The sequence below is a fragment of the Lissotriton helveticus genome, chromosome 9 (genome assembly GCF_964261635.1).
Source record: "Lissotriton helveticus chromosome 9, aLisHel1.1, whole genome shotgun sequence".
NCBI lineage: Eukaryota > Metazoa > Chordata > Amphibia > Caudata > Salamandridae > Lissotriton > Lissotriton helveticus.
The window spans coordinates 953,940,563-953,966,303 of record NC_136070.1 but is presented as its reverse complement, the minus strand read 5'-3'; the positions used below and the strand labels follow the sequence as shown (position 1 = coordinate 953,966,303).

The window sequence follows — 25,741 nt, the reverse complement described above, 5'->3', positions numbered from 1 at the left end:
CGTCTGCTCTAATGCTCTGGACTTACATTCTAAATCCTGCCTTTGGTATTATTCTGCTTTTCTAGTCACTGGCTCCCCTCCCAGCTGTGTATGCTTCAATTATTATATTTCCCTTTGTTGTCCCTTATGTTCATAACCTTTTTTTGTTTGATATGCATATTTGATTTGCTTGGGTTGGTATTCCTTTTAGGACTGTACTGCAACTATTTCCTTCCTCTTCCTCAAATTGTAAAGCACTCTGATATCCTTCGGCATCATGTTCGCGCTATAGAAAACTTTATAAATAAATAAGATACTCTATAGAGAAATTGCATGCTTCGGCCTGCTCCATTCAGCTTTGATAGTTGCAACCATTGAGACCTGACTGCAGCTGTACTTGAAGTACTACTTTTATGTCAAAATGTTTTTGCGAAGCTCTGATATCCTTCCATACTTTCTCTATAAGATTGGAAATGTTTTCCTTCTGCTATCTTGCCCAGACAGTTCCCGGTATCTAGTTGACAAATTCTTTATCTGCTTGTACTACAGCAGTGTTTTTTTTAGGAAAGTACTTGAATTTATCTTGGAGACAGGTCCATTGTTCCAGGAAAGATTATTTTCATGGTCATGTTTGTAATTGTGCTGGTTCAGCAGGATTGTAGCTGGGTGTCACTTAAAGCTGTACAGCTGCTATTATGAGACGCCCACAACCTTATTTGGGGTCAAACATTAGTTTATTGATAATGCCGGGGACGTGGCTTGGGCGAATAACCACATAATCGTGTTTGCTGGAGCTCCCGCCGATGGTGAATAAATCCGTCAAAATCCTGTGATGCTATATAGACAAAAGAAAGACCCCACAATTCTGCGGGGAAGTAATACTTGGTGTTTGCGGACTTACACAGGCTCCATTGGTGTTTCAATCGGCACGCTCAGACTCTAAAGAGGTGAAACGAGCAGGTCCCCATGACGCCATCTTAAACGGCAATTGGACGCTGCAGTCAGACACTCGACCATCGTGGATCGCCGAGCGGGCAGTCCACGGGATTGCGAAGCGCACCTGATTTCAGAGAGGGTCCTGCTGCCTGAGTGCTGCGGGCGAAGGGTGGTAACTGCCGCCGCACAACTCCCTAACAAGGGGGAGGTCCTCCTAGCGGCGTGGCTTACAGCGGCCCTTGCGAAGACCGGGCAGCGAGACATGCAGTAGGAGACGCAACTGCACCTGCGAAGAGATAGGTCTAGGGCCGTGGAGTGGACCCGGCCTCTTGACGCCTAATGTTGTGAGACATAGCAAAAATCCTGCTTCTACACTCAACTCAGATCACCAGGGCCCCGCTGATGAAGAGAGCATCCTGCGACCCCCTGGGTGGCGGGCACACCAGCTGGATAAAGAAGGTGAGGTGCAGTGAATAAGCGGTTCGGTTCTCCCCCTGTCAGAGGAGACCAGAGACTCGGGTTGACCGCCCCGGTCGAGTGAAGGGGGCCGAGTGATTTAATTAATCAGTGGCCTTTATCCTGCTCCTAATGGCTGGGCATATTGAGCCAGACCGTCCTTGAGGAGAGTCGATTGGCAAGGTGTGCGAGGGCCTGAGGGGATCAATTGGGGCCCGCTGAGGACTGCACGCTGCTGACAAACTCCAGAATCTGGGAATGGCAGAATGAGTAATCCATCCTTGTGGGTATGAGGAATGGTGGGAAGGATCGGTCTCCTAGAGCTTATGCGCGGTTTCGAGCACCCTAATTGGAACTCATTATGGAACACCCGCTGACACATAATCTATACCCAGGGGGTGCTCAGCGAGATCACGCCCACATGGACGGCCTAGACAGAGCGCGATCGCAGACTCTTATTGACTGTCACCTGGAAGGCGATCTAAGAGTGTTCAATGCCAGGAGCGGAGGCGCTCTGGGGGCCATCAGTGACTGAATCTAGACTTCGCTCCCCACGCCACTGCTGTCGAAGCTAGTAAACTTGAGTTGCTCCCAGTTGTCTGTCAAGGTCAGCAAATGGTGGGCTCTGGGCTGCGTGCAGCCTAGAGAAGTGGTAAATGACCTAGAGTGCCTCTGCTCTTGGACTGCGGCTACTGGAACTGAATGCAATCCATCAGCTAGCGGGACGGAACAGTAAAGGAAGGTACCCAAAATGGTGACAGATAAAGGCAACAGAGCGCAAAGCAACTACATTTCAAATTATGCGCAGCCCTACCCCCAGGGCCTGGACTGTCCAGACATGAACCAGGATAAGCAAGGGGAGGACATGCAATGCCCCACAGATTCGGACCCCTCTTTTGCAGATATTATGTTGGTGATTCAGTCCACCCGAGAAAACATTGTTCACAGGATCGACGCAGTTGCAATTGAGGTTAACTTACTGAGATGCGATCGCCATAAAGTGTCGTAAAGAGTGACCTCTACGGAAAGAAACGTTGAGGTCATGCAACTAGAGGTTCGCTCCCTCAGAGACACAGTCATACATATGCTGGGGTAGAATGTCATATCTGTAATGTACCACCACTGGCGAGAGGGACTGCCTCCACACCCTCCAGGGGCTGAGACACAAGCTTGGAGCTAGTTTCTTTCACTCGCACCTTCCTGCTTGCTCGGCCGCTTGTTTGTTAATATTGTTGGGGTATCAAGTTAAGAAGCACCGGACTTGGAGCAAGCATACAGATAGGGAAACATGGACCTCGGGTCAGTGGTTCTTTTTTTCATGTAATTTGTGGGGTAATGGGGTGACATCGGCTGGCCCCAACTCTCCGCGGTCAGGGGAAGGCGAGACCAGCAATGCGGCCAAGGGGGAGGGGGGGATTGGGGAGTTTTGATTGTACAACAAGTTGGTGTTTTCTGGCAGAATTTTTCACCAGAACAACTGGTCTGAGTGTCATATACGTTATTAAAGCTCAATTCTCTGGGTGAAGGTCAAGAGAGGTGGTAGGTAACTGGGGAGGGGGGGGGGGGGAAAGGACAAATTGCAGAATGATGGTTGTGGCTTCTAATCCCTTGAAAATACTCACTTGGAATGTCTGGGGATTGGCAGCATTGGAGAAATGTAGACTTATTTTTGCCTATTTAAAACGCCATAAAGTGTCGATCGCATGCCTGCAGGAAACACACGTGTGGGCGACTCGCTGATATGCATTAGACGTAGGTGGAAGGGCCAGATGTATGCCACTTCATATTCAGGTTTTGCAATGGGGACACTTATTTGGATAGCACCTGGCGTTCCCTTTCAACATTTACATCACGTTGCAGACTCAGAGGGACATTATGTGATCTGTGTGATAGAAGGGAGAGAAATATATATCATAAATATATACACCACCCAATGTAGACTCCCACATTTTTTTTCCATCTGTCATGGCGGCAGCGATGACATACTTAGATGCAGCAGTAATACTGGTGGGGGTCGCTTACTGTGTCCTAGATGGGACACTGGACCGTGAGCCTCCCTGACTGCACACAAAACCTCGCATGACTGAGACATTGAAAGATATCCAGCAGGGCATGCAACTCGGGGATATATGGAGACTGTGCTACCCTAGACAGAGGCCATTTTCATGCCATACACTGGCAACTAACCCGTTTAGCCATCTAGACTACTGTTTCATTTCCCTGGAACTGACCCCGGAAGTAAAAGGGATAACGTATCAGTCAAGATATCTCTCTTACCATTCGCCTGTTTTGCTTAGCTTTGAGGGTGAACGACCTCCATCAGCAATCCCTATGTGGCGTCTCAGGACGGAGGCATTTACTGGCATCCATGAGGGAGGCAATGGTCATAATTATTCCAAAGCAAGACAGGGATCCTCAGGTGCCGAACTCGTATAGATCAATTTCGCTTTTAAATTTGGATGTGAAACTATTAAGTTGCATCCTGGCGAGTAGACTTCTTCATTGTATGTCCCATCTGATCCATACACCCCAGGCTGGTTTCATACCACAACGAAGCACCACTTATAATCTATGTCATTTGGCACATGTCGGAGGAGGACTATGACCTAGTCCTTTTAGATATAGAACAAGCCTTCGACTCAGTGGCCTGGTCTTATGCATGGACGGTATTACAACAAATTGGGGTGGTTCAGAGATTTCTTAATTGGACGCAATTGTACATGGCTCCCCGGGCCAGGATCGGGGCAGGGGGTAGGGTTTCGGAGGCATTTCTGCTGGAAAGGGAACCAGGCTGGGTTGCCCTTATATTTGCAATGGCAATGGAACCATTAGCAGCTGCACTGAGGGTCTTCTGAGAGAATGGGGAATATCTTTAGGCATCACTCTCCATGTTGTCTCCCTTTATGCCGAAGACACATTGGTGTATATCCGGCAACCTACTCAGTCAATACCTTTCCTCCTAGAAATACTGCAGGAATTTGGTGACGTGTCTGGTCTCAGAACAAACCTGGAGCAATCCAAACTGCTCCCAGTTGAGAACTTGGCAAACCAACCAAGTACCTAGCTCCTTAGGGTGGGGCTTCCCTGGATGTCCACGGCTCCCAGATATTTTGGAGTTAAGCTGGCTCATAAGCCCGAAATATATCTAGAACTTATCGTAGGGAGGGTCGTGGAGGGGCTTCAGGGCTCCATATGTTTCTGGAGGGAATTGCCCTTATTCGTCATTGGCAGGGTCCCTATCACTAAGATGATCATCTTGCCCAGATGCCTTTATGTTACAGCAGTCACTATACAGAATCCCCGGTAGTTATTTTAAAATACTAAATAGCCTAGTAATCAACTTGCTGTGTGGCTCCAAACGTATCTGTCTGAACACATTATAGAGATCCTGCAACAAGGAGGTATAGAGGTCCCATTTCTAGAATTCTATTACATGGTTGCTCAATCGCAACATGCAATTCACTGGTTGGATGATCAAGATGATTGGGAAAAAAGACTGCTGGTAGGGACGCACATGGGAAAACCGTTGCCAGAGCTTTTGATGCTCGGCAGGGGGGGGGGGGCAGAGATTGCCCTTACGTAATCCGGCATGTAGCCGAAGTGTGGGAGAACACAATACGAAAAGTGGTGAGACATGCCCCATATGCCCTGACATGCCTCTGTGGGTTGTACCAGCTTTTGCTAAGATAGCCAATCAATATCTGTACGAAAATGGAAGGAAAAGGGTTGCTTATTGATGGGGGATCTATACAATAACAGTCGGTTTATGTCTAGAGACAATGCGGAAGCCTCATTTGATTTGGGAAGAGGCCAGTTTCTACAATACGAAAAGATAGTCTGGGTAGCTAGAGAGCTCTGGCCATCCTTCCCTGAGGAGCCTCCCATAACTAAAATATTGCAAGTAATGCTCTATAGTCTATATGGTTCAAAGTCGATATTTGATTACTATCTATATTGTGCGATGCACGAGGATTCGCCAAGGAGAATACTCCCTATACAGTCAAAATCGGATGAGGTGGTGGGAGATCCCATGATGGAACAGGAATGGGGGAGAATACATTAAGGGGTCAAAATGGTTTGTGCTAATGCTCGATTTAAATTGGTTCAATACAATTTTGTGCATCCGGCCTGTCTCACCACTAAAGTGCTAGGCAAAATATACCCGGACCGCTCCAGCGAATGTCCCCAATGTAAGGAACTGAAGGCTGGATTCCTGCATATGGTGTGGACGGACCCATCTCTAACCTTATTCTGGTCAGAAATCCTACAGAAAATACAGAAGGCCACAGGCTGGAAGGTGCCCAGGGAGGTACGTACAGTACTATTCAGTCTATTGCCCACTCCCAAAAATAGGAAACTTAGTAGGAAATGTGTACTCCTGGGGTTAATATTGGTCAAAAAGGTGAATTGCGATAACGTGGATGAGCCCTATACCCAGAGATGTGAAATATGGTTGAAGGACGTGTGCGAATGGGCAACAGCGGAGAAAGTTAGGAAAAACTCCCCCGCCCCCCAAGTTTTCAGTGAGCACCACGCGTACAAGCATAAGAAGCGACCTACCATAAGATCTGAGACAGCGGTTAGATAGCAGAGGTCAGTACCAACTCCGACATAAAGACTCAGAGAAGATGATCTACTGCATTGCCCCCATCAACTACATATCAACCGTATTTTCAACTGTATTTGATCAAGTTGTTGAATTGCTTTGTGAATTTGATTATTCATTTTATCCTATACATTTTCTATTTTCTACTTCCTGTTAATATTTATTGTCACTGTATATTCTCTCTACTTAAATGAACTGAAATTAATCTAAGAAAAATATAACAAATTAAGAGATGAAAATAAATAAAATCATATTTTTTTTTCATAACAATTTTGTAGTCTTGATCTATGTGTAGAGCATAGTTAATGGTTGCATCCATTTGTACACCTAGAATGGTTTGGCATATTTGATTGAAGCTTGCTATAATCTCTTTACCCATTATAGGAGTTGGTAGGCACAGCATATTAACATACACAATAAAAAGTAAACACATTATCCAGCCAGTGCTGCACTTTGTAGAAGATTAGAACTTAGGTTAACCAATTAGTAAGAAAGGTAGCTAAGATTATGAAGCAGATAGACAACTAAAAGTTGCTGCTCTTTCTAGGGCTGACATACAAACTCTAATATTTTAATAGTATTTATCTGCTAAACATCTCTAACTGTGAACCTTAAGGTCACACGAGAGACAGTGTGCATCCAAGTTGAGAATGCTGGGCCAAACAAAGTTCTAGCTAGCATATCTCATACATTTTAATCTTTCTTCAGCCACTGGGAAATGTATCTTGCCACTTTACTTTGTTTTTACAAGTTTATCTGGAGCAGCAGTCGCATATCAGATAATTAAAAAATAGTCAAGGTGGTGATATGTACCCAAGTCTGTTACAGCATGGGGGTTCAGACTGCTAGAGGACAACTGCCAACAAAGTAAAGGGGTGAAGGATGCGTTTTACTGAGCCAGTAAGGGTGGAGCAAAGGTTGCATTATTTTCACACCCACGTTGGTAATATTTCAATTTCGCATTGAAATATTGTACTCTTTTGTAATTCACCCCCTTGCATTATAAGCTCCTCACATATGAAGCAGCTTCTATGAATTCCCTATTTTAATGCCTAAGCAAGCCAAAATCTGAGGATTTGCTTGTTTGGCAAAGGTTCTATAGACAGTTCATGGCCCACCAGGATCAAGATGAACTGTTGATCACTTATCAATTTGTGTACCTCTTTTTGTTGATTTATGCAATTACGCTCATGGTCTTCAGCAATATACCTCTGAACATCAGAGAACAGGAAGGCTGTTGCAGTCAGTCCCCTAGAACAACAAGCTGCTTTTGATGTAATTGACCATGAGGTACAACTCTATCCTCTTTACAGGGTCATGGCATTGTTGGCTCAGTACTGAAAGTGTTCATCTTTTCTGGCATTTTGAAGACACTATATGAAACTGTCTGCATTTCTCTCTGACATTAATATTACATTCCTGGTGCCTCAGTATGACACCAGATTGTGTTGGTGAATATATGGAGGTACTCCCCATGTTTGCTGGTGACACTATGATTCTGATACTGTAGGTTACTGCCAACCTGCAAAAAGCAGTTCATTCAAAGGAACTGTCCAGAACTGGAACTATAAACCCAGTTTAGTAGGGAACCTTGCTTCTCGGTCCTAGGTAACTATGGGACCCCTTCTGCAACCTTTTCCACTCTCTTCCCCTAAACTTAATTTCCCTACACTGACATTCAGCATATATGTAACATTTCCTTTCGTGTGTTTCTCTTTGGTGACTTGCAATTTTGTGCTATAAGAAAAGCAGTAATGCAGAGCAGGCACGTGGTTGAACACTAAATAAAAAAAATAACCCGTCTTTGTGTGCCTTTATTAGATAATGTAGACTTCAGGAAATTTCAAGAAACCTTTGTTTGTCAATTTTTTATCAATTGATGGTGTTGAGGTTTAAGGTTTCTAGCACAAACTTACCCATGTGTTTGGTATTTGCTGCAGGATTTGTTAGCAGTCGACATCATGACAGGAAAAGTGACCTCCCTCACCACAGGCAAGTAATATAATACTCTGATCAGGTTTGTATTGTGCTCAAGCATAAGATACCAGAGTGCTTTGTAAAGAGGACGGGCAGGTTCTGTTGATTAATTAATTCGTTTAGCAATAGATTAGTAATTGACAGGTTAAGTTTCTGTTATACCAGCACACGCATCAGAATCAATCAATCAATAAATCAGAACATTTGTAAAGCTCACTACTCACCCGTGAGTATCTCAAGGCACTGGGAGGGGGGGAATGATGCTACTACTCGAATAGCCAGGTCTTGAGTAGTCTTCTGAAGGGCAGCTGGTCCTGGGTCTGCCGTAGGAGGGTGGTAGGGTGTTCCATGTCTTGGCGGCGAGGTGGGAGAATGATCTGCCGTCGACGGTCGGATGCGGGGGACGGTGGTGAGGGCGAGGTCGGCGGAGCTGGCGGTTGGGGGTGTAGAAGGGGAGTCGTCTTTTGAGGTATGCTGGTCCTGTGTTGTTGAGTGCCTTGTGTGCGTGGGTGTGGAGCTTGAAGTTGATCCTCTTGTTGACGGGGAGCCAGTGCAGGTCTCTCAGGTGGGGTGTGATGTGGCTGCGGCGAGGGATGTCGAGGATCAGGCGTGCAGAGGTGTTTTGAATACATTGTAGTCTTTTCAAGAGTTTGGCGGTGGTTCCTGCGTAGAGGGCGTTTCCGTAGTCCAACCTGCTGCTGACAAGGACCTGGGTGACCGTTCTTCTTGTCTCGGTGGGGATTCACCTGTAGATCTTGCGGAGCATGCAGAGGGTGTTGAAGCAGGAGGATGAGATGGCATTGACCTGCTTTGTCATGAAGAGAGTAGAGTCGAGGATGAACCCCAGGTTTGCGTACGTGGTCGTTGGTCGATGGGTGTTGGTGCTGTTCCCAATGCGGTCGGCCACCAGGAGTCGTCCCAGGCTGAGGGGGTGGAGCAGAGGATGAGGACCTCTGTCTTGTCAGAGTTCAGCTTCAGGCGGCTGTTCTTCATCCACTCGGCGACGGCTTTCATTCCTTTGTGGAGGTTGGTTTTGGCGGTGAGGGGGTCTTTGGTGAGGGATAGGATCAGCTGGGTGTCGTCGGTGTAGGAGATGATGTTGAGGTCATGGAGTCGGGCGACGTAGGCGAGCGGCACCATGTAGATGTTGAACAGCGTCGGGCTGAGGGATGAGCCCTGGAGTACGCCGCAGATGATCTCGGTGGCTTAGGAGCGGAAAAGGGGAGGTGGACACTCTGGGTTCTGCTGGAGAGGAAGGAGGTGGTCCAGTCCAGAGCCTTGTCTCGGATCCCAGTGTCGTGGAGGCATGTGCGTAGGGTGTGGTGGCAGACCGTGTTGAAGGCGGCTGACAGGTCCAGGAGGGTGAGGGCTGCAGTTTTGCCGTTGTCCAGCAGGGCCCTGATGTCATCTGTGGCGGCGATGAGGGAAGTTTCGGTGCTGTGGTTGCTGTGGAACCCAGACTGGGACGGGTCCAGGATGCTGTTCTCCTCGAGGTAGCGGGTCAGTTGACGGTCTTCTCTATGACCTTCGCTGGGAACGAGAGAAGGGAGATGGGCCGGAAGTGCTTGAGGTCCTTTGGGGTCAGCCTTCGGTTTTTTGAGTAAGGCATTGATCTCGGCGTGCTTTCAGCTCTCCGGGAAGGTTGCTGTTTCGAAGAAGATGTTGATGGCTTTCCGGAGGTGGGGTGCGATGGTGGTGCTGGCTTTGTTGAAGATGTGGTGTGGGCATGGGTCTGACAGAGATCCGGATTGGATAGTGTTCATGATTTTGATGGTGTCGTCGTCGCTTATGTTGGTCCAGGAGAGCAGAAATCGGTGCGGATGGTGGCTTTGGGGGATGGAGGTCTCAGTGGTTGTCGGGGTGGTTGTGACGTTGAAGCTGTCGTGGATGTCTGAGATCTTGTGATGGAAGAAGGTGGCAAGGGAGTCACTCAGGTCTTGTGAAGGTGGGATGTCGTTGGTGTTGGAGCTGGGGTTGGAGAGTTCCTTCACAATGTTGAAGAGCTCTTTGCTTTTGTGTGCGTTGTCGTCTAGGCGGCCTTTGAAGGAGGCCCTTTTGGCGGATATGATGAGGTGATGATGTTTGCTTATGGCGTTCTTGTGGGCTGCGTAATTGTCTGATGTTGGTTCACGGTGCCATTTCTTCTCTAGTTTTCTGCATGTTTCCTTGGAGGCCTGGATGTCCTCGTTGAACCAGCTGGCTTTCTTGCTGGTGTGACTGTTGGGGAGTTCCTTGATCAGGGCGATGGTGTTGGCGCAGTCGTCGATCCACTGTGAGGTTGTGGGCGTCTGGGTCGGTTGGTGGGTTCCAGGCGAGGGTGGTGGTTAGTTGGTCCTCGGTGACTTTGCTCCAGCAACAGTGGGGGATCTGTTGGGTGCGGTGGTGTGTAGTGGGTTTCCGGAAGGTGAAGTGAATGCAGCGATGGTAGGACCAGTGGAGTTCGGTGGTGTGGCTGAAGGAGACGTGGGAGCTTGCTGAGAAGATGGGGTCAAGCATGTGGAGTGGGTGGGTGTTGTCGATCAGGGTGGTTGAGTTGGTGTCGTTGTTGTTCTCGAGGTGGAAGTTCAGGTCCCCGAGGAGGATGTAGTCTGTGGAGGCGAGGGCGTGGGTGCTGACAAAGTCAGGGATGGAGTCGCTGAACTGTGGCCGGGGTCCTGGGGGCCTGTAGATGAGGGTTCCTCTGAGGGTGGTGTTGGAGTCTGTGTGGATCTGGAAGTGCAGGTGTTTGGCGGTGCTAAGGGTGTCGTTGTTGTTGGTCGAGACTCTGAGAGTGTTCCTGTGGCCGATGGCCGTTCTTCCTCCTGTTCCGTTGGTGCGGTCCCTGCGGATGATCTTGTAGCCGTCCGGGATGGTTATGGCGATGTCTGGGGCCGAAGAGGGGTTTAGTCAGGTCTCCGTCAGGAAGGCGATGTCGAGTAGGTCCCAGAGTTCAACGGCGTGTTTGCTGGTGAAGCGGGTGTTGAGCAGAATGCATCTGAGGTGGTTGCGCTCATTCCCGGTGGGAGGGTTGGCGGGACGGATGCTGGTGAAGCTGCAGTTCCGGCAAGAGTAGGGTCCTTGGGTGCGCTTTGGGGCAGCTAGAAAGCAGGTGTGTGATCGGCCGGTGTTAAGTGTGTGGAGCGTGCTGGCATTGTAGCGAAGACTGGTGTTGTGGCGTTTGTGGGGCCAGGGGGTCTGGCGCTGGGCGCGGTCCAGGCACGGTCGGGCTTGCCTTAAGCGTGCCTTTGGATTTGATAATGTAGTGTACTGTGGGGCTGTTTCACCTCTAAGTGTCGTAGTTGGCCTATTAGAACAGCTCAATTTGATGCTATTTTGCTGGACTTGCATCTTCAGAACTAGGTTACCACTAAGTGTGGTAGTTGAGTAACTAAAGACAATCATTTGCTAGATTCCAAACCAATAGTGGTTCCTAAACATTGATCTTCCAGTATTTCATCTCTTGGCCATTGATAAGGTGTGCTGCTCTCTTCTGTGTGCTTTACAGAATTTGAAATATTTTGTGTGTATCAACAATACAGCAATATACAGTTATGAATCTTGAAAAACATGAAAGCTGTTTTAGAATAGTACAGTGTCAATAACCATTTAAAATCCTCCAGAATCCTGAGTGTAGAAAATTAGTGATATGTAAGTGGTATCTTTCTTTTTTTTTTCTATTGCCATATTATCTAAAATACACCTTCTCTTTCTCGTATTTAGCGTCAGCAAGGGGTTTCCTATTTTTGTTTATGTTCTTTGACCTTAACCCATCATTGAGAGTGATTTTAGTTGGGGATTTGTAGAGCACCAGCCATACTACTATATTTACTCCAGTATTGGAACTTTCATAGATTCACATGCCTGAATCATTCCCCGTCGTCGAGACGGGAGTCTCCGGTATATAAAAAAGCAGTGCTTAGTAGTAGAGCAAACTGAAAAGAGGCCTAGGCCCATTTCCCTTTTGCAACCCATAGCCTTTGTTATGTAAAAAAGGCCCAAACTTTTCCCTGAACCAATCAGAGCTCCTCACCCTCTAGAACACTCCTGGGATAACCTTCTGCCGCTCAGATTTTTCTACCGCACGTTGTGCTAGGGAGTCTCCTTTGAGCTCTGCTCAAACTCTTTACTTCTACAGTATTTTGACTTAGATTTGAGGTTTCTACATCAACCATGTCTGAGAAAGAGAAAAAAGGATTATTTAGAGCTTGTTCAACCTGCTCCAAGAAGAGGCTGTATACAGATGACCCTCACAAGGACTGCATCTACTGTCTCTATCCAGACCATAAGGCAGCAGATTGTAAGGTATGTCGTACCTTTTCAAATAAGACCTTGAGAGATCGTGAGGGAAGGCTACTGATCTGGCTTCAGAAAGTCAAAGCCAGGAAGGAAATCCTCTCAAGTGAGAGTGAGGAGGAATCTGTGGCGTCTAAGAGATCTCAGAAGAGAAGTAGATCTCCTCAGACACATTCCTCAGGGGAAAGACCTGAGAAGGGCCCAAAAAAGACCACTCCGGGGTCTTCAGGGCGCAGTCCCTCAAAATCCCCTTCAGTCTCATCTAAGGGGAAGAAGGGATCTTTTGGTGAGGTGAAAGGAGCAAAATCCACCTCAGATCCACCAAAGTCACCTCAGAAGATCAAGATTACCATCAAACGATCTTCTTCTACGCCTTCTGAGGAGAAATCAATTCCGTCGACGGGACCGTCGACAAAAAAGGGACCATCGACGACGACGAAAAAGGATAAGGCTGGTGAGAAAACAGCGTCGACGATTTCACAGTCGACAGCTATATCGTCGACTGTTTCACCGTCGACAAAGGCGTCGATGACCGTGTCAACGGCGGCGTCAACGACGGCAGCGTCGACGAGGACTGTGTCGACGACAGCAGTGTCGACGAGGACGACGACGTCGACGAGGATAGCGTCGACGGTGACTACAACGTCGACGGTGGCGTCGACGACCATGACTTGGTCGACGACGGCGATGGGAATCTCGTCGTCGACGAGGGAAAAAACACCAGAAAAAAGGTTGGTGCCTTGGAAAAAACCTATAACACCTGAGGTTACATCTCCAAGCAAGGTCTCCCCATTGCTACGTCTCACTTACTGGAGGAGGAAGATTCGGAGGAAGATGATGAGTATGGTATTGCCAGTAGCCCTTCGCAATTACAGGTCAAGTACCAAGAAGACGATTCTGAGGAGGAATATGGGGGTTATCAAGAACAACCCCAGGAACAACACCGATATCGCCAACAGCAACGAGAGGAGATGACAAGTGTGCCATCCTCTTTGTTGAAGGATCTCCAGGGAATGTTGATGGATTATAGGAAAAGATACCCAGCGACTCCAGTCGCTCAACAGGCCATAGAGGCTACTCCACATCCACGATCAGTTCCAGGGACTCCGATTCGTAGGAGAGAGATTGTGCCGGAACCTACTGTTAGGTCCCCACCACTGACAACACACCACGATACCTCAGATGAGGATCAGGAGGATGGTGAGATTGCGGACACAAATGCAGAATGGCATGACTATATCACCCCATCACCTTCAACTCCTCCGCAGAGACCAGTGGACTCTCCACCGGAGGACATTGGTGGATTTCATAATTTGATGGAGAGAGCCACTAAGAGGTTTGCACTGACCATGACAGAAGAGAAAACTGAATGTTTTCTATATGACTTTAAAGACTCGTATCTGAAATCTGTACGATCTCTGCCTATAGTGTCTCATATCTGGAAGGAAGGATTGAAGGTCATGGAGACGCCAGCGACGGTAACACCGGTTCTGGCCAGACAGGATAAAAAGTATAAAGCACCGGTCGATGCTCCATCTTGCCTTTTGGGTCATCCCAAACCGGATTCTGTGATCACGCAGGCGGCACAACAGAAATCCAGGAACCCATCTGCTCCGATTACAACACCTCCAGACAAAGAGGGCAGAAGGTTGGATAACGCAGGGAAACGTTTTTCATTAATGTCTGCTCTGCTTCTAAGAGCCGCTAATGCCCTTGCTATATTGGGAAGGTATGACAGGCAGATGTGGTGTGACCTGTCTCTGTACATTAACCTGGTGCCAGATCCAGAGAAGCAGGAGGTGAAGAAAATTCTCATGGAAGGAGAGAGGACTTCGCTGAAGTCATAGACTGCGCTATGGATATAGCGACCACGGCATTTAGATCCTTGGGAGGAGCTGCGGTCCTGCGCAGGCAAGGTTGGCTCCGAGCAACAGCATTTAGGCCGGAGGTTCAAAACAAAATTTTAGACCTCCCTTTCAATGGAGAAGAATTATTTGGAACACATATAGATGATACGCTGGAAAGTATTAAGAAGGATACTGATACGGCAAAGGCTCTGGGAACACTGCAGTACAGGAAAACCCCTTTTCGTGGCTCCAGGGGTAGAGGACAATCCTCGTATAGAGGAGGATACCAACAAGGGAGATATTCGTCTTCTTATCAGTCCTCATCGCAGCCGTACCGTCAGCAATATAACCAGCGTCAGTCAGGAGGATACACAAAATCAACTCCAAGAGGACATGGTGGCAGAGGAAAGGACAACACCCGTCGGCAATGACAACCTCCATCCTCCGGCTCTGTCAGATGCTCCCCTTGGTGGAAAGATTGCTCACTATCTTCACAATTGGCGGAAAATAACAACGGACCAATGGGTCCTCAAAATAGTTCAATTTGGTCACACCCTAGAATTTCTTCAGACGCCCCCTTGTACGCCACCGATGCACCAGAGAGCCAATCATCTGCATCAACTCCGGCAGGAGATTCGGACAATGCTCCGAAAGGGAGCAATAGAACCGGTACCGAAATCCCAGGAAAACAAGGGGTTTTACTCCCCGTTTTTTCTTATCAAGAAAAACAAGCTCCAGTGGCGCCCCATTCTGGATCTCAGATCCTTAAACACCTATCTCAAGAAGCAATCTTTCAGGATGGTATCCCTACAGGACATCCTTCCGTTATTAAACCCAGGAGATCATATGACCACATTGGACCTACAAGACTCGTATTTCCACGTGCCGATACATCCTGCACACAGGCAGTACATTCGGTTCTGGGTAGCCGGCAGACATTACCAATTCAGGGTACTGCCATTCGTCTTGAAGTCAGCGCCAAGAGTTTTCACGAAATGCCTGGCTCCAGTGGCGGCTGTGTTGAGGAAGCAAAGACATCAAATATTTCCTTACCTCGACAACTGGTTAGTCAAAGCACCATCAAAGACACAGGCCAGAGCGTCGACGCAAGCTTGCATAGACTTATTCGCCGATTTAGGATTGACTCTAAACGAGGGAAAGTCAAACCTCCACCCAGCAAGAGTGATCACATTTCTGGGGGCAATATTGGACACGGAATGCAACAAAGCGTTTCCCTCCGAGGAAAGACAACTGAGGATTGTGTCCCTCTTCCAAGACTTGGGAAAAAGAAAGTCTCTTTCAGTCCGCAGGTACAAATCCTTGCTGGGCACGATGTCCTCTTGTATTCCACTGGTACCTTGCTGCAGGCTAAGGATGAGACCATGGCAGGAACAGATCGATCTCCAATGGCGTCAGGCGGAAGGATCCTTCGACGATACAATAAAGGTGACACCAGTGATGCTGCAGGCAGCAAAGTGGTGGACGCAAAAGGCAAATGTGTCTCAAGGACTGACGTTTCTAGCAAGAGCCGCTCCGCTAGTGGTAACGACAGATGCGTCGTTAGAAGGTTGGGGAGCTTTCCTTCAGGACCTTCAGGTCAGCGGCCGTTGGAAGGCAGAGGAGCAGCAATTACATATAAATCTGCTGGAGCTCAGGGCGAACCTTTTGGCATTACAGGCTTTTCTGCCAAGGATAAAAGGTGCGCCGGTGTTGGTAAGAACAGACAACACCACGGCGATGCATTATGTGAACAAGCAAGGGGGAACAAGATCTCTCTCCCTGTCTCAGGAAGCCGAGGAGATATGGGGATGGGCTATTCAGCAGGGAATATCATTGACAGCAGAACACCTCCCGCGGGATCAAAACGTCAAAGCGGATACTCTCAGCAGGCTAAAATCGTCCTGCCACGAATGGGAGCTAGACCAGGAGATCCCGAACAGCGTCTTTCGGAGATGGGGAACACCAATGGTGGACCTCTTCGCTACAAGGGAAAACAGAAAATGCCAGTACTTCGCAAGCTGGCATCCCCAGAGGGGGTCTTGGGTGAATGCGTTTTCCATGGCATGGTCCGGCATCTTTGCCTACGGTTTTTCTCCAATTCCTCTTCTCCCCCGCGTACTGGTGAAGATCAAGAAAGAGCCGTGCAGGCTGATCCTAGTAGCCCCGTGGTGGCCCAGACAACACTGGTTCACGGAACTGCTGCTACTGTCGGAGGACCGTCCAATGCGGTTGTGCCTAATTCCATCGCTTCTGACAATGTCCAAGGGGCAGGTGCGCCATCCGGACCCGAAATCCTTGCGATTAGCAGCCTTTCTTATTCACACTGTGAGTTTAGCCATCTGAACATCTCACATGAATGTAGGGAGATCCTGTCCAAGGCCAGAGCGGAGAAGCGGAGAGTACCAACAAAACCTACAGGATGAAATGGAAGAAGTTTTGTCTGTGGTGTAAGAGACATGATGTTCACCCTCTTACTGCTGCACCTCATCAAATTATACCTTACATTCTGCTGTTAGCAAAGTCAGGATTAGCACACGCCTCCATCAAGGTGCATTTGGCTGTGTTATCCTGCTACAGGAGGTCATCGTCAGGCCCATCTTTATGGTCCTCAAGGATTATCAAACAATTCATGAAAGGGATATTCAGAGTCTTTCCACCAGTAAAGCCTCCACCACCATTATGGAATCTGAATATTGTACTCTCTCAATTGATGAAGCCACCATTTAAACCGATACACAGGGCAGACCTGAAGTTCTTGTCCTGGAAAATGGCTCTTCTCATTGCATTGACTTCAGCGAGAAGAGTAGGTGAACTACAAGCGCTCAAGATTCAGGAGCCTTTCTTGCAATTTCAAGAGGATAAAATGATTCTCAGGACAAACCGAAGTTCATTCCGAAGGTGCCAATTGATTTTCATTTGAACGAACCATTGGTGTTGAAGCGTTTCTTTCCTCATCCATCAACAGCGTCAGAAAGAGTATTACACTCGCTGGACGTTCAGAGATTTATGAAATTTTACTTGAAAGAAACTAAGGCGTTTTGCAAGTCTTCCCAGTTATTCGTCGCCTTCAGCGCACCCAGGAAAGGTTTCCCGCTGTCAAAGAGGGGAATTGCCAGATGGATTTCCAGTGCAATTGTCTACTGTCATCAAGCTGCTGGAAAGCCTTTGAATGCACGAGTCCGTGCCATTCCACGAGGGCGGTGGCCACATCCACTGCACTGTTTGGAGGAGTGCCAATCCAGGATATCTGCAGAGCAGCAACTTGGGCATCTACGCACACCTTCACCAGGCACTACTGCTTGGAGGCAGCCGCAGAATCTGATGCGGCGGTGGGAGAGGCGGTACTGCGGAATATCATCCAGTAACTGTGAGCCTTTCTTGCATCCCTCCATCCATAAGTTCTCTTGTTTACAAAGCCAAATTTTATATAAGTATGTATATATGTATATGAGATTATGCTTCATTTTCTAATGGTATTGCATGATTATGTAATGTATCAGGAAAATGTGCTTTGTTTTTTCACTGCTCGCTATTCTGATTCAGGCATGTGAATCTATGAAAGTTCCAATACTGGAGTAAGAAAACAAGTTACTTACCTGTAACTTTAGTTCTCCAGTATTGGAATCTTTCATAGATTCACATGCACCCACCCTCCTCCCCTGAGAGGCTCACCTCGGATTTAGCACAGGAAGTGTGTTATGTGCACAAGTGCGCAAAAAATCTGAGGGGCAGAAGGTGCTCTCAGGAGTGTTCTAGAGGGTGAGGAGCTCTGATTGGTTCAGGGAAAAGTTTGGGCCTTTTTTACATAACAAAGGCTATGGGTTGCAAAAGGGAAATCGGCCTAGGCCTCTTTTCAGTTTGCTATACTACTAAGCACTGCTTTTTTATATACCGGAGACTCCCGTCTCGACGATGGGGAATGATTCAGGCATGTGAATCTATGAAAGATTCCAATACCAGAGAACTAAAGTTACAGGTAAGTAACTTGTTTTCTTATCTTGGGTACATTAAACGTTCTCCCTAAGCCCTACATCTAAGATGTTCAAGCCATTGTTAAATGCATGAGGATGTACTATAGCCATTTTAGAGTCTTGAGAGGGTGATCCTACAGGCTCCACCCAAAAATCTTTCCTTTTTTTTGCAATCTCACTTCTCTCGAATTCCTGAATCTGATAAAAACAAGATGGTGGTCATGGATCCTCAGGACATCTGTCTTTGGCTCCACAACACCAAACATGACTCCAAGTTCTGCAACAAATGCTTCCTGATACATTGGAAGGCCACTAGGGAGTGAGAACACATTTTTTCTTTGTAGTCTAGAAACTGGGTCGGTCACACTCCAAATCACGAGATAACGCCTGGTTCCATTGACCTCTTCAGGTAGGTCTAAATCGAAGTGGGTGGATATATCAAATAAAAAGGCTAAGAAAAGTAACAAATGAAGCTCTTCAGCATTCAGACTCTCCAACTCCATGGAGAAGTCTGTGTTTAAGGAATCTGGCTATGGCTTTGAACTCACTTGGATCTGATACAGACTGTTGATCAACCTATCCAGATCATCATCAACGCTGCAGTAAATCGCATCATTCAAGGAGTGAGGAAGAGGAATGTTGCACTTATTTAAGATGGTTCAAAATCCCTTTGGAGCACATTTGGGCCACACTGACCTACCAGGGACTCTACTTGGGCTTCTGCTGGCAGCTTTCTCCCAGTACACACTAACCTTGCTCGAAGTTAGCCTGCTCCGCCTTTGTCTCCTGCCAGGTATTCCTTCACCAGCACCACCCTATCCGACCCGACACTAGGTTTGGATTGACAGCCAGCTTTGCCCTATCTCTCATTGCACCATCAATAAAGCACAATCTCAGGGTGAGAAAACCTCCTCTAGTCCCCCTGTCTCAGGAGTAATACTTTAGGAGGATGGAGGCGGAGACTCTAATAGCCTACAAGGCCTTAAGCACTTTTCTCTTGATAACAATAAAGATGAATACACAAATCACTTGCTTCCTTCTCTTTACACAGACGCTGACTTATAGCTTGACATTCAAAATGCTAATGGCTTGGATACCTCACTAGAAACTGATTAGATTTCACCTTTTAGCCCCCAAAAGAAGAAAGTGCTTCTTTATAGTGGTCGTTATAAGGAATCCTATAATTGCAGTTTTCCATGCAAAAAACTAAAGCTTATCTATTTGAGATTTTCTAGCCTATGCTTTCTACTTCAGAACCCACACTGCCTATTAAATAAGACCTCGCTGATCCTATTATGGCCTTCTGATCATAACACTCTTTGACCACGCCAGAGACCTCATAGTTCAGGCGTCTGCAAGCAAGTTTAATCCAAATTCCTTTTCCTACTCCCCCATCAGACGGTAAAAAAATAGATGCTATAGCCAAGAAGGTATTAACATCAGCCAGTCTAGCACTATGTTTTCTGAATGCTGTTTGCCTCCTTGGTCATTATACACATGGCCTTTGGGACATGTAGCATTCGGTTTTGCCCACTTTTCCTGAGGATTTCTGCAAAACCTTGTCCAAAACAATATAGATCAGTGAAGATGCTGCTGAATACTGTAGGAAGCTGGCTCTTTATTTAGTGCATTAAAACGAGGTACACTGTGCAGACATCCAGGCAAGCCGTAATGGTTTACTGAGGCAAAAAACAATAACACTAAATGTTCTCTTTTGTGGTAGGGTGTGCGAGCAGTTTGGGTTTATCAGAGGGTAGTGCAAAGCATTTGTTGCACTCTAGGGCAATAAATGAGACATGCACTCAAAGAATAAATCTGAAACCAATTTAGAAAAATAACTCGTCAAGTCAAAGTTTATTGTATGATTAATTAAAATCGTTACAAATATTCCAACAAAAAAACCCACAAAAACAAATAATAAAATATCTTTACATTCGCTATAAAACCAGACAATATTGTTAATGTCCCAATAGTAAAAAGAGTGTGTGCTTAACCGATACATAAAATGTTATGAATGCAATAAATAAAATTAAATCCAACTTCCATGATCCTACTGACTAGATTAATTCTTGATATGTTTTACTTTCAGTCCATTTATTACATAGCTGGCTCTGCTGGGCCCATGCCCGGTCGATCACGCCTCCCCATTCTCCTCCAGGTTGGCTTGCCGTAAAAGTTTTCTTACCTCTGTCATGTACTTTACACCTCGCCAGCCAAAATTATGGAGGAACCGCCCAGCCAGCGTATTGCCGCTTGCCTTCAGGTACGAAGGTTCAGTTAGTTACACATAGAAGGTGGATTAAAGATTCCTTGTGAAAGCCACACAGTCTGCACTGCGGTGTTTGTTTGAAGTGTTTCCAGGACGGCTGTATGTCTTTGGAATCATGCAAGCCCATCCGATAGTCTTTGTAGCACTTTTTTAAATGCCGGCTACAGTGAGAAGTATGCTTGCGGCTTTAGTAAATGATAAGAGGTGATGTCCGTCCACCTATGCTGATGTTTGGAAGTTATATTTTTGTCCTCCAGAAAAGATTTATTTTTTGCTGTGTCATTGGCTGCCTTACTAATGCTTGCTTTATCTGCCCTATTTTGCCATACTTCTTGTATTTCCAGGACGGCCAAACAAGTTCTCAAATAGCTTCCCCATGAGCTTGATGTTTCTTGGCCTACCTGGTGCTTAATTTCTTCCCAGCATAAGCTGTCCATTTTGTTTGGGTCTGTGGAGCGGAATTTCTGGCATAGCTTTACAAAGCCACTCATGTCCGAAATTTCTGATTTTGGAGACTGAATTCAAGTCGGACTTGGGATGGGGAGGCGTACTTTGGCAGTTTGAAGACGGCTTTGTAAATCTTCCTCTGAAGATCATTTAATAGTTCAACCTCCTTGCCACAGCAAGTGGCTAAACCGTATGATAGAGTGGGCAAGCTTTGCGCATCCATCACTTTTAAAAGATGGTTATGATTCGGGCAATCCAATTTTGTTTTTAGTTGTCTAAACGCGAAAATTAACGATTGCGCTTTGGCTTTTATGGCCGGTTTGTGCTCCCTCCTTGTGTGTTATGCCCTGCCCTATTGTTATGCCAAGGTATTTATAGGACCCTAGCTCTTCCACCATCGACCCTTTTACTGACCATATAAACCGTATTTTTATTCAAGTCCACTAAGCGAACGACTTTTGTTTTTTCTTTGTTTAGTTCCAAGTTTTCCTGGTCCAAATAGGATACTAGATTGTTTATCGCTCTTTGTAGACCAATAGGGGTTTGGCTTAATAGTACGATATCATTCGCGTACTGTAAAATGGAAATCGGCTTGTTGGCCATACTCGGCGGATGGCAATCTGCTGCTTCCATGTTTTTGCTGATATCACAGAGAAACAAGTTGAATAGGCTTGGTGCTAACACTCATCCTTGCTTTAAACCTTGCTGCGTGTCGATGCTCGAGGTTGTACTGCATCCATCGCCTAATTTAACTCTTGCCCAGGTGCCGCTGTGTAGGGCTATTGGTGCTTTTAGTAATTGACTCGGCAATCCCCATGCCTTTAGCTTTTCCCAGAGACGCTTCCTGCTCACTCGATCAAAGGCGGATTTTATATCAACAAAACATGTGTAGAGTCTTGTTCTCTTTTTTACTGCATTTTCAGTTAAAAGCGCCAAGATTGCCAGGTTTGTTATTGTACCCATCCCTTGTCTAAAGCCTGTTTGGAATTTGGGAATTGTTTTTATCGTCCATCCAATTTTTCAGCTGAACTATGAGGCAGGAAGCGTAAAGCTTGGCCTCTACATCAATTAAAGATCTCCGCCTGTAATTCCCCGGTTTACAATGGTCTCCCTGTTTAAATATTGGATGGATTATTTTTCTTTTCCAAGAATCGGGGACGTTGGTTTGCGTGTAGATATAATTGAAGAGAGGCGTTACATTTTCCAACCAGAAATCTGGGTCAATCTTGAAAAGCACATTGGGTAGCCCATTCGGACCTGCCGCAACTTCTGTCTTAAGTTTTTGTATTGTACCTCGTAGTTGTTTAGTGTTGGTCAGGGTATTTTGTTCATTACCATCTTTCTCTTGTTCTGAGTTTTTACGTTCCGTGTTGTCCTGACTGTCAAAAAAGGGGCACTATACTACAAACTCGAAAAAGTTATTTGTACAGTCTGACTTTGACTTTGTTGGTCATGCCTTGGGCACTAGTGTCGTCATCAGACACCTTGTTTGGATGCGCTTCACAAGATTTTCAGGAGGTGTTTGTTTCCTTTATGAACATGCTGATTTGATGGAGCAGACTCTGGAGACAGAGCAGATGCTGCTCTTCAGCTTTTCAAAGACATAGGAGCTATGGTTCGCTCCTTGGGGCTTCTTTGCATGTTTGCCAGTTTATCAGCAATACCAAAAGGTCAGAGACTATTCAAGAGGCCTTGCCTTTCGTCAGCTTCCCCATTCAAGCCTGACCAGCAGCCGGCGTAAACTTTTTGTGGCTCTTGTCAGTAAATGAGGTCAGCACCACCAGTCCTCCTCCTTTTCAATGTCACCAACACCAAACGTCTTTAACTTACCCTCCAATAACTATTTGGGACTAGTCGGAGGCAACATTGACTATCCTACTGGCACACTAGTATATGACTGTTATCTTGGTTATATTCTTCCTTTTCAGGAAAACTAGAGAGAGGCTGATGTTGCTCACCAGGAGGGGCGCTCAAAATTGTACCCGAGGTTGAGAGATAGAGGTTTTGGGTACTACATTCCAGTACTTCCTGGGCCCCAAGATGGATGGCGGTCTGAGACAGATGTTGGACCTTAGGATGTTGACTGTGTTCTCCAGAAGTTCAAAATTAGGATTTTTACACATGTTCTGTTGACGTTGGAACTTGAAGACTGGATGGTGTCTCAGGACCTGCGAGATGCATAATTTTATGTACTTATTTTGCAGTCTCACAGGAAGTATCTCTACTTTGTAATGTGGTTGGATCACTTCCAAATCTCCATCCTTTCCTTTGGTCTGACATCAGGCCCTTGGATCTTTATGAAGTTCATGTCAGTGGTCCGAGTCCTTCTTTGGGGGTAAACATAATACTGTACCTGGATGACTGGCAGTTTTAGGCTGACTTGCCTCTGCTAGATTCGGACTACTAGCAGCAAACCATGTCGTCCTTGTCTGACATGGGTTTTTCAGTCAGTGAGCTCAAATCCCATCTTCTGCCATCTCAGAGGCTGCACTTCATTGAGGCCATTTTGGACATGGTAACTCTGAAAATATGCATGCTTTAGGTGCCCAACACTCGTTTGCTCATGTGGGCCCTCAGTGGAACCTAGGACTACAGTGGGTCCAGAATTAGGGACACCTATTGGACAAGATCAGCATCTCCAACAAAGTGGCCTAGGACCATTAATGGCAGATGAGCGATGCCAAACTGACATGTGGCAGCCTATTCTTCCACACCTCCATTGGAAGTAAGAATGATGACTGATTCATCCACTCTGGATTTAGGTCACTCTGGATTTAGGTCACCTGGATAAGGTGTAGATCAAAGGTATTCAGTCTCTGATCAAGCTGCACCATTGCATACATATTTTGGCAATGTATGCCATTCAACTGGTCAACAAGGCCTTCCTGCTTTTCATCATGGGCAGGTTTATCACATGGTGACTGACAACATAACACTTATTTTTTGGACGTGTATATAGTGCAAACTTGACCCGAAGGTATCAGAGTGCTTAACATGAGCATCAGTTGCGTTACAGATGGGCACATTCATTTTTGTTAGGCAGTGGGAGATTAAGTGATTTTCTCACACTCACAGGATGTTAAGTGAACCTGGTTCCCCAGCTTCAAAGGCGACCCCACTAGCCATTAGGCTACATCCACTTGGCAGTGTGTGGTGTCATTCCCTCACTTGGAGGCTCTGAGTCTGCAGCAATGGTTGGTGGTGCCTAGAAATTTCCTGATAGTGAATCATCTAGCTTGTTTTCTCAGTATCATAGAAGATTAATAAAGCAGACTTCTTGCTGATCACAGGAGGCATCTGCACCTTGACAGGCTGTTACTCCTCCAGATCATGAGTATCCTCCATCCTTTTCAGCTTCCTCTTGGAAAGTCCTGTTGCTCGAACAACAGGGCAGGGTATTCCACCCGAATCTCCATAATCCACACAATCGGAGACTAAACAATTGAAGGCCTTTCATCTTCCATTAGAAGTAGTGGATGCCATTCCCACTGTCCGCTGCTTTTCCATTACAGCAGTTTATTCAGGCCATTGGGCCATATTTATCACATGGTGTGAAGAAAAGCAAGCTGGCCCTCTGCAAGTGAATCTCTCAGATGCTCTGCTGTTCATTTTTTCTTCGGCGTGACAAGGCTATGCTGTGGACACTGTTAAAGGTTACTTATCAACTCTTTCGGCTTTTCTTCGTTTGCCTCATCAGCCCTCGTTGTTGTGATGCTTTTTAAAAGGTCCCACAGTGTTCCCTTAATTTGGTTTAGATGTTCCTTGTGTGCCCTATGAGCCTCTTCACAAATGCCCTCTGTGTTTGCAGACTTTGAAGACAGTGTCCCTCTTTATGATTAATTCAATACGTTGCATTGGTAGTCACAAGTAATGCCAGATTGTATACTACTTTCTTGAAGTCTGGTTCTTGAGACCCAGTCATCCTTCCCTGTAAAGTCATCCTTTTATGTGGGCAGACCATCACACTCATCTACACCACATCCCTCTGAGAATGAGATGCCAAACTGGATGGCTCCTCAGCAGGCCCTTAGCTTCTACATTCATAGGCCTGAGGAGGTCGATGTGGATGGATTTTTGTTGGGAAGTAAATTATGTCTGGCAAGTTTTTGCCCATTTTGTGAATGGAATTTATCTGAAGTCAATATGGAATAGTCTTGTATCTGTGACAAAGAATGGACATGTGCTGGAGACGTACCTGAACTTTGTCACTAGAAAGAAATTGCTAATGACAGCCAGGTCAGAACACCACTTCAGTTCCCAGCTGTGTTTCCACAGTTGCGGGATTCTCCGGACATAAGGAATGATTAAGCTTTGCGGGAAAAGCTTTGATTCTAATTACTTGGAGTTCTGTGGTAGAAATCCGTCTTTTCAAGCCCAACAAGGGTTTCAGTGTACCATAGATAGATTGTCCTGACTAGGCACATCACTGAGCTGGATCAGAGTACTAGGTGATCATTGAGGAATCCAAAGCCAAAATAACCAGAATGATCTTCATTTCCAGGCAAATTCTGCATATCCAAATTCCATTTTGGTATGCTCTCCCAACCTTCTACAAAATATGCAATTCATCCTCTCGGGCTACATACGGTGCACCAAAAGGAGACCGAGAGCAAGGTTTTAAAAACAACAAATGACTAGTTTTGTAAGAAGACTCTTCTGTATGCAAACATTAGAAATTCAAGAACGTGTCAGGAAAGAGTAGTGTCATATGTCATGCCATTAGATGTTATCAAGCACTGACAATTGCTGTTTTATTCTTCAGTTAGGTTTTAGGTCGACCTCTGCCAATGCGCTTGCGCATTGCAGATGTCGATCTATAGTGGTGAAAACAGGAGCTGAACCAGGCGGCGGATTTCACCGAGTGCATGTGCTCGTGCACAAGCTTGCCATTTGCTCCCCAGCCGCCTTGACTCATCTCATCAGACCCGCCACAGCAATGTCGAGAGCTTCACATTTCAAAGAAGCTCTCCCCCGCCCCCCT

The 25,741-nt window shown here is 46.4% G+C and overlaps 1 protein-coding gene across 3 annotated transcripts in view; it reads left to right on the top strand.

Moving 5' to 3' along the window:
* Positions 1 to 25,741, top strand: part of LOC144782069 (acylamino-acid-releasing enzyme-like) — a 500,573-nt gene that overhangs the window by 222,016 nt on the left and 252,816 nt on the right. For all 3 annotated transcript variants that reach the window (XM_078661213.1, XM_078661214.1, XM_078661215.1), the window contains one exon: positions 7,918 to 7,969. In XM_078661213.1, the coding sequence (XP_078517339.1) occupies positions 7,918 to 7,969 (52 nt within the window). The remainder of the gene's footprint in view (positions 1 to 7,917; positions 7,970 to 25,741) is intronic.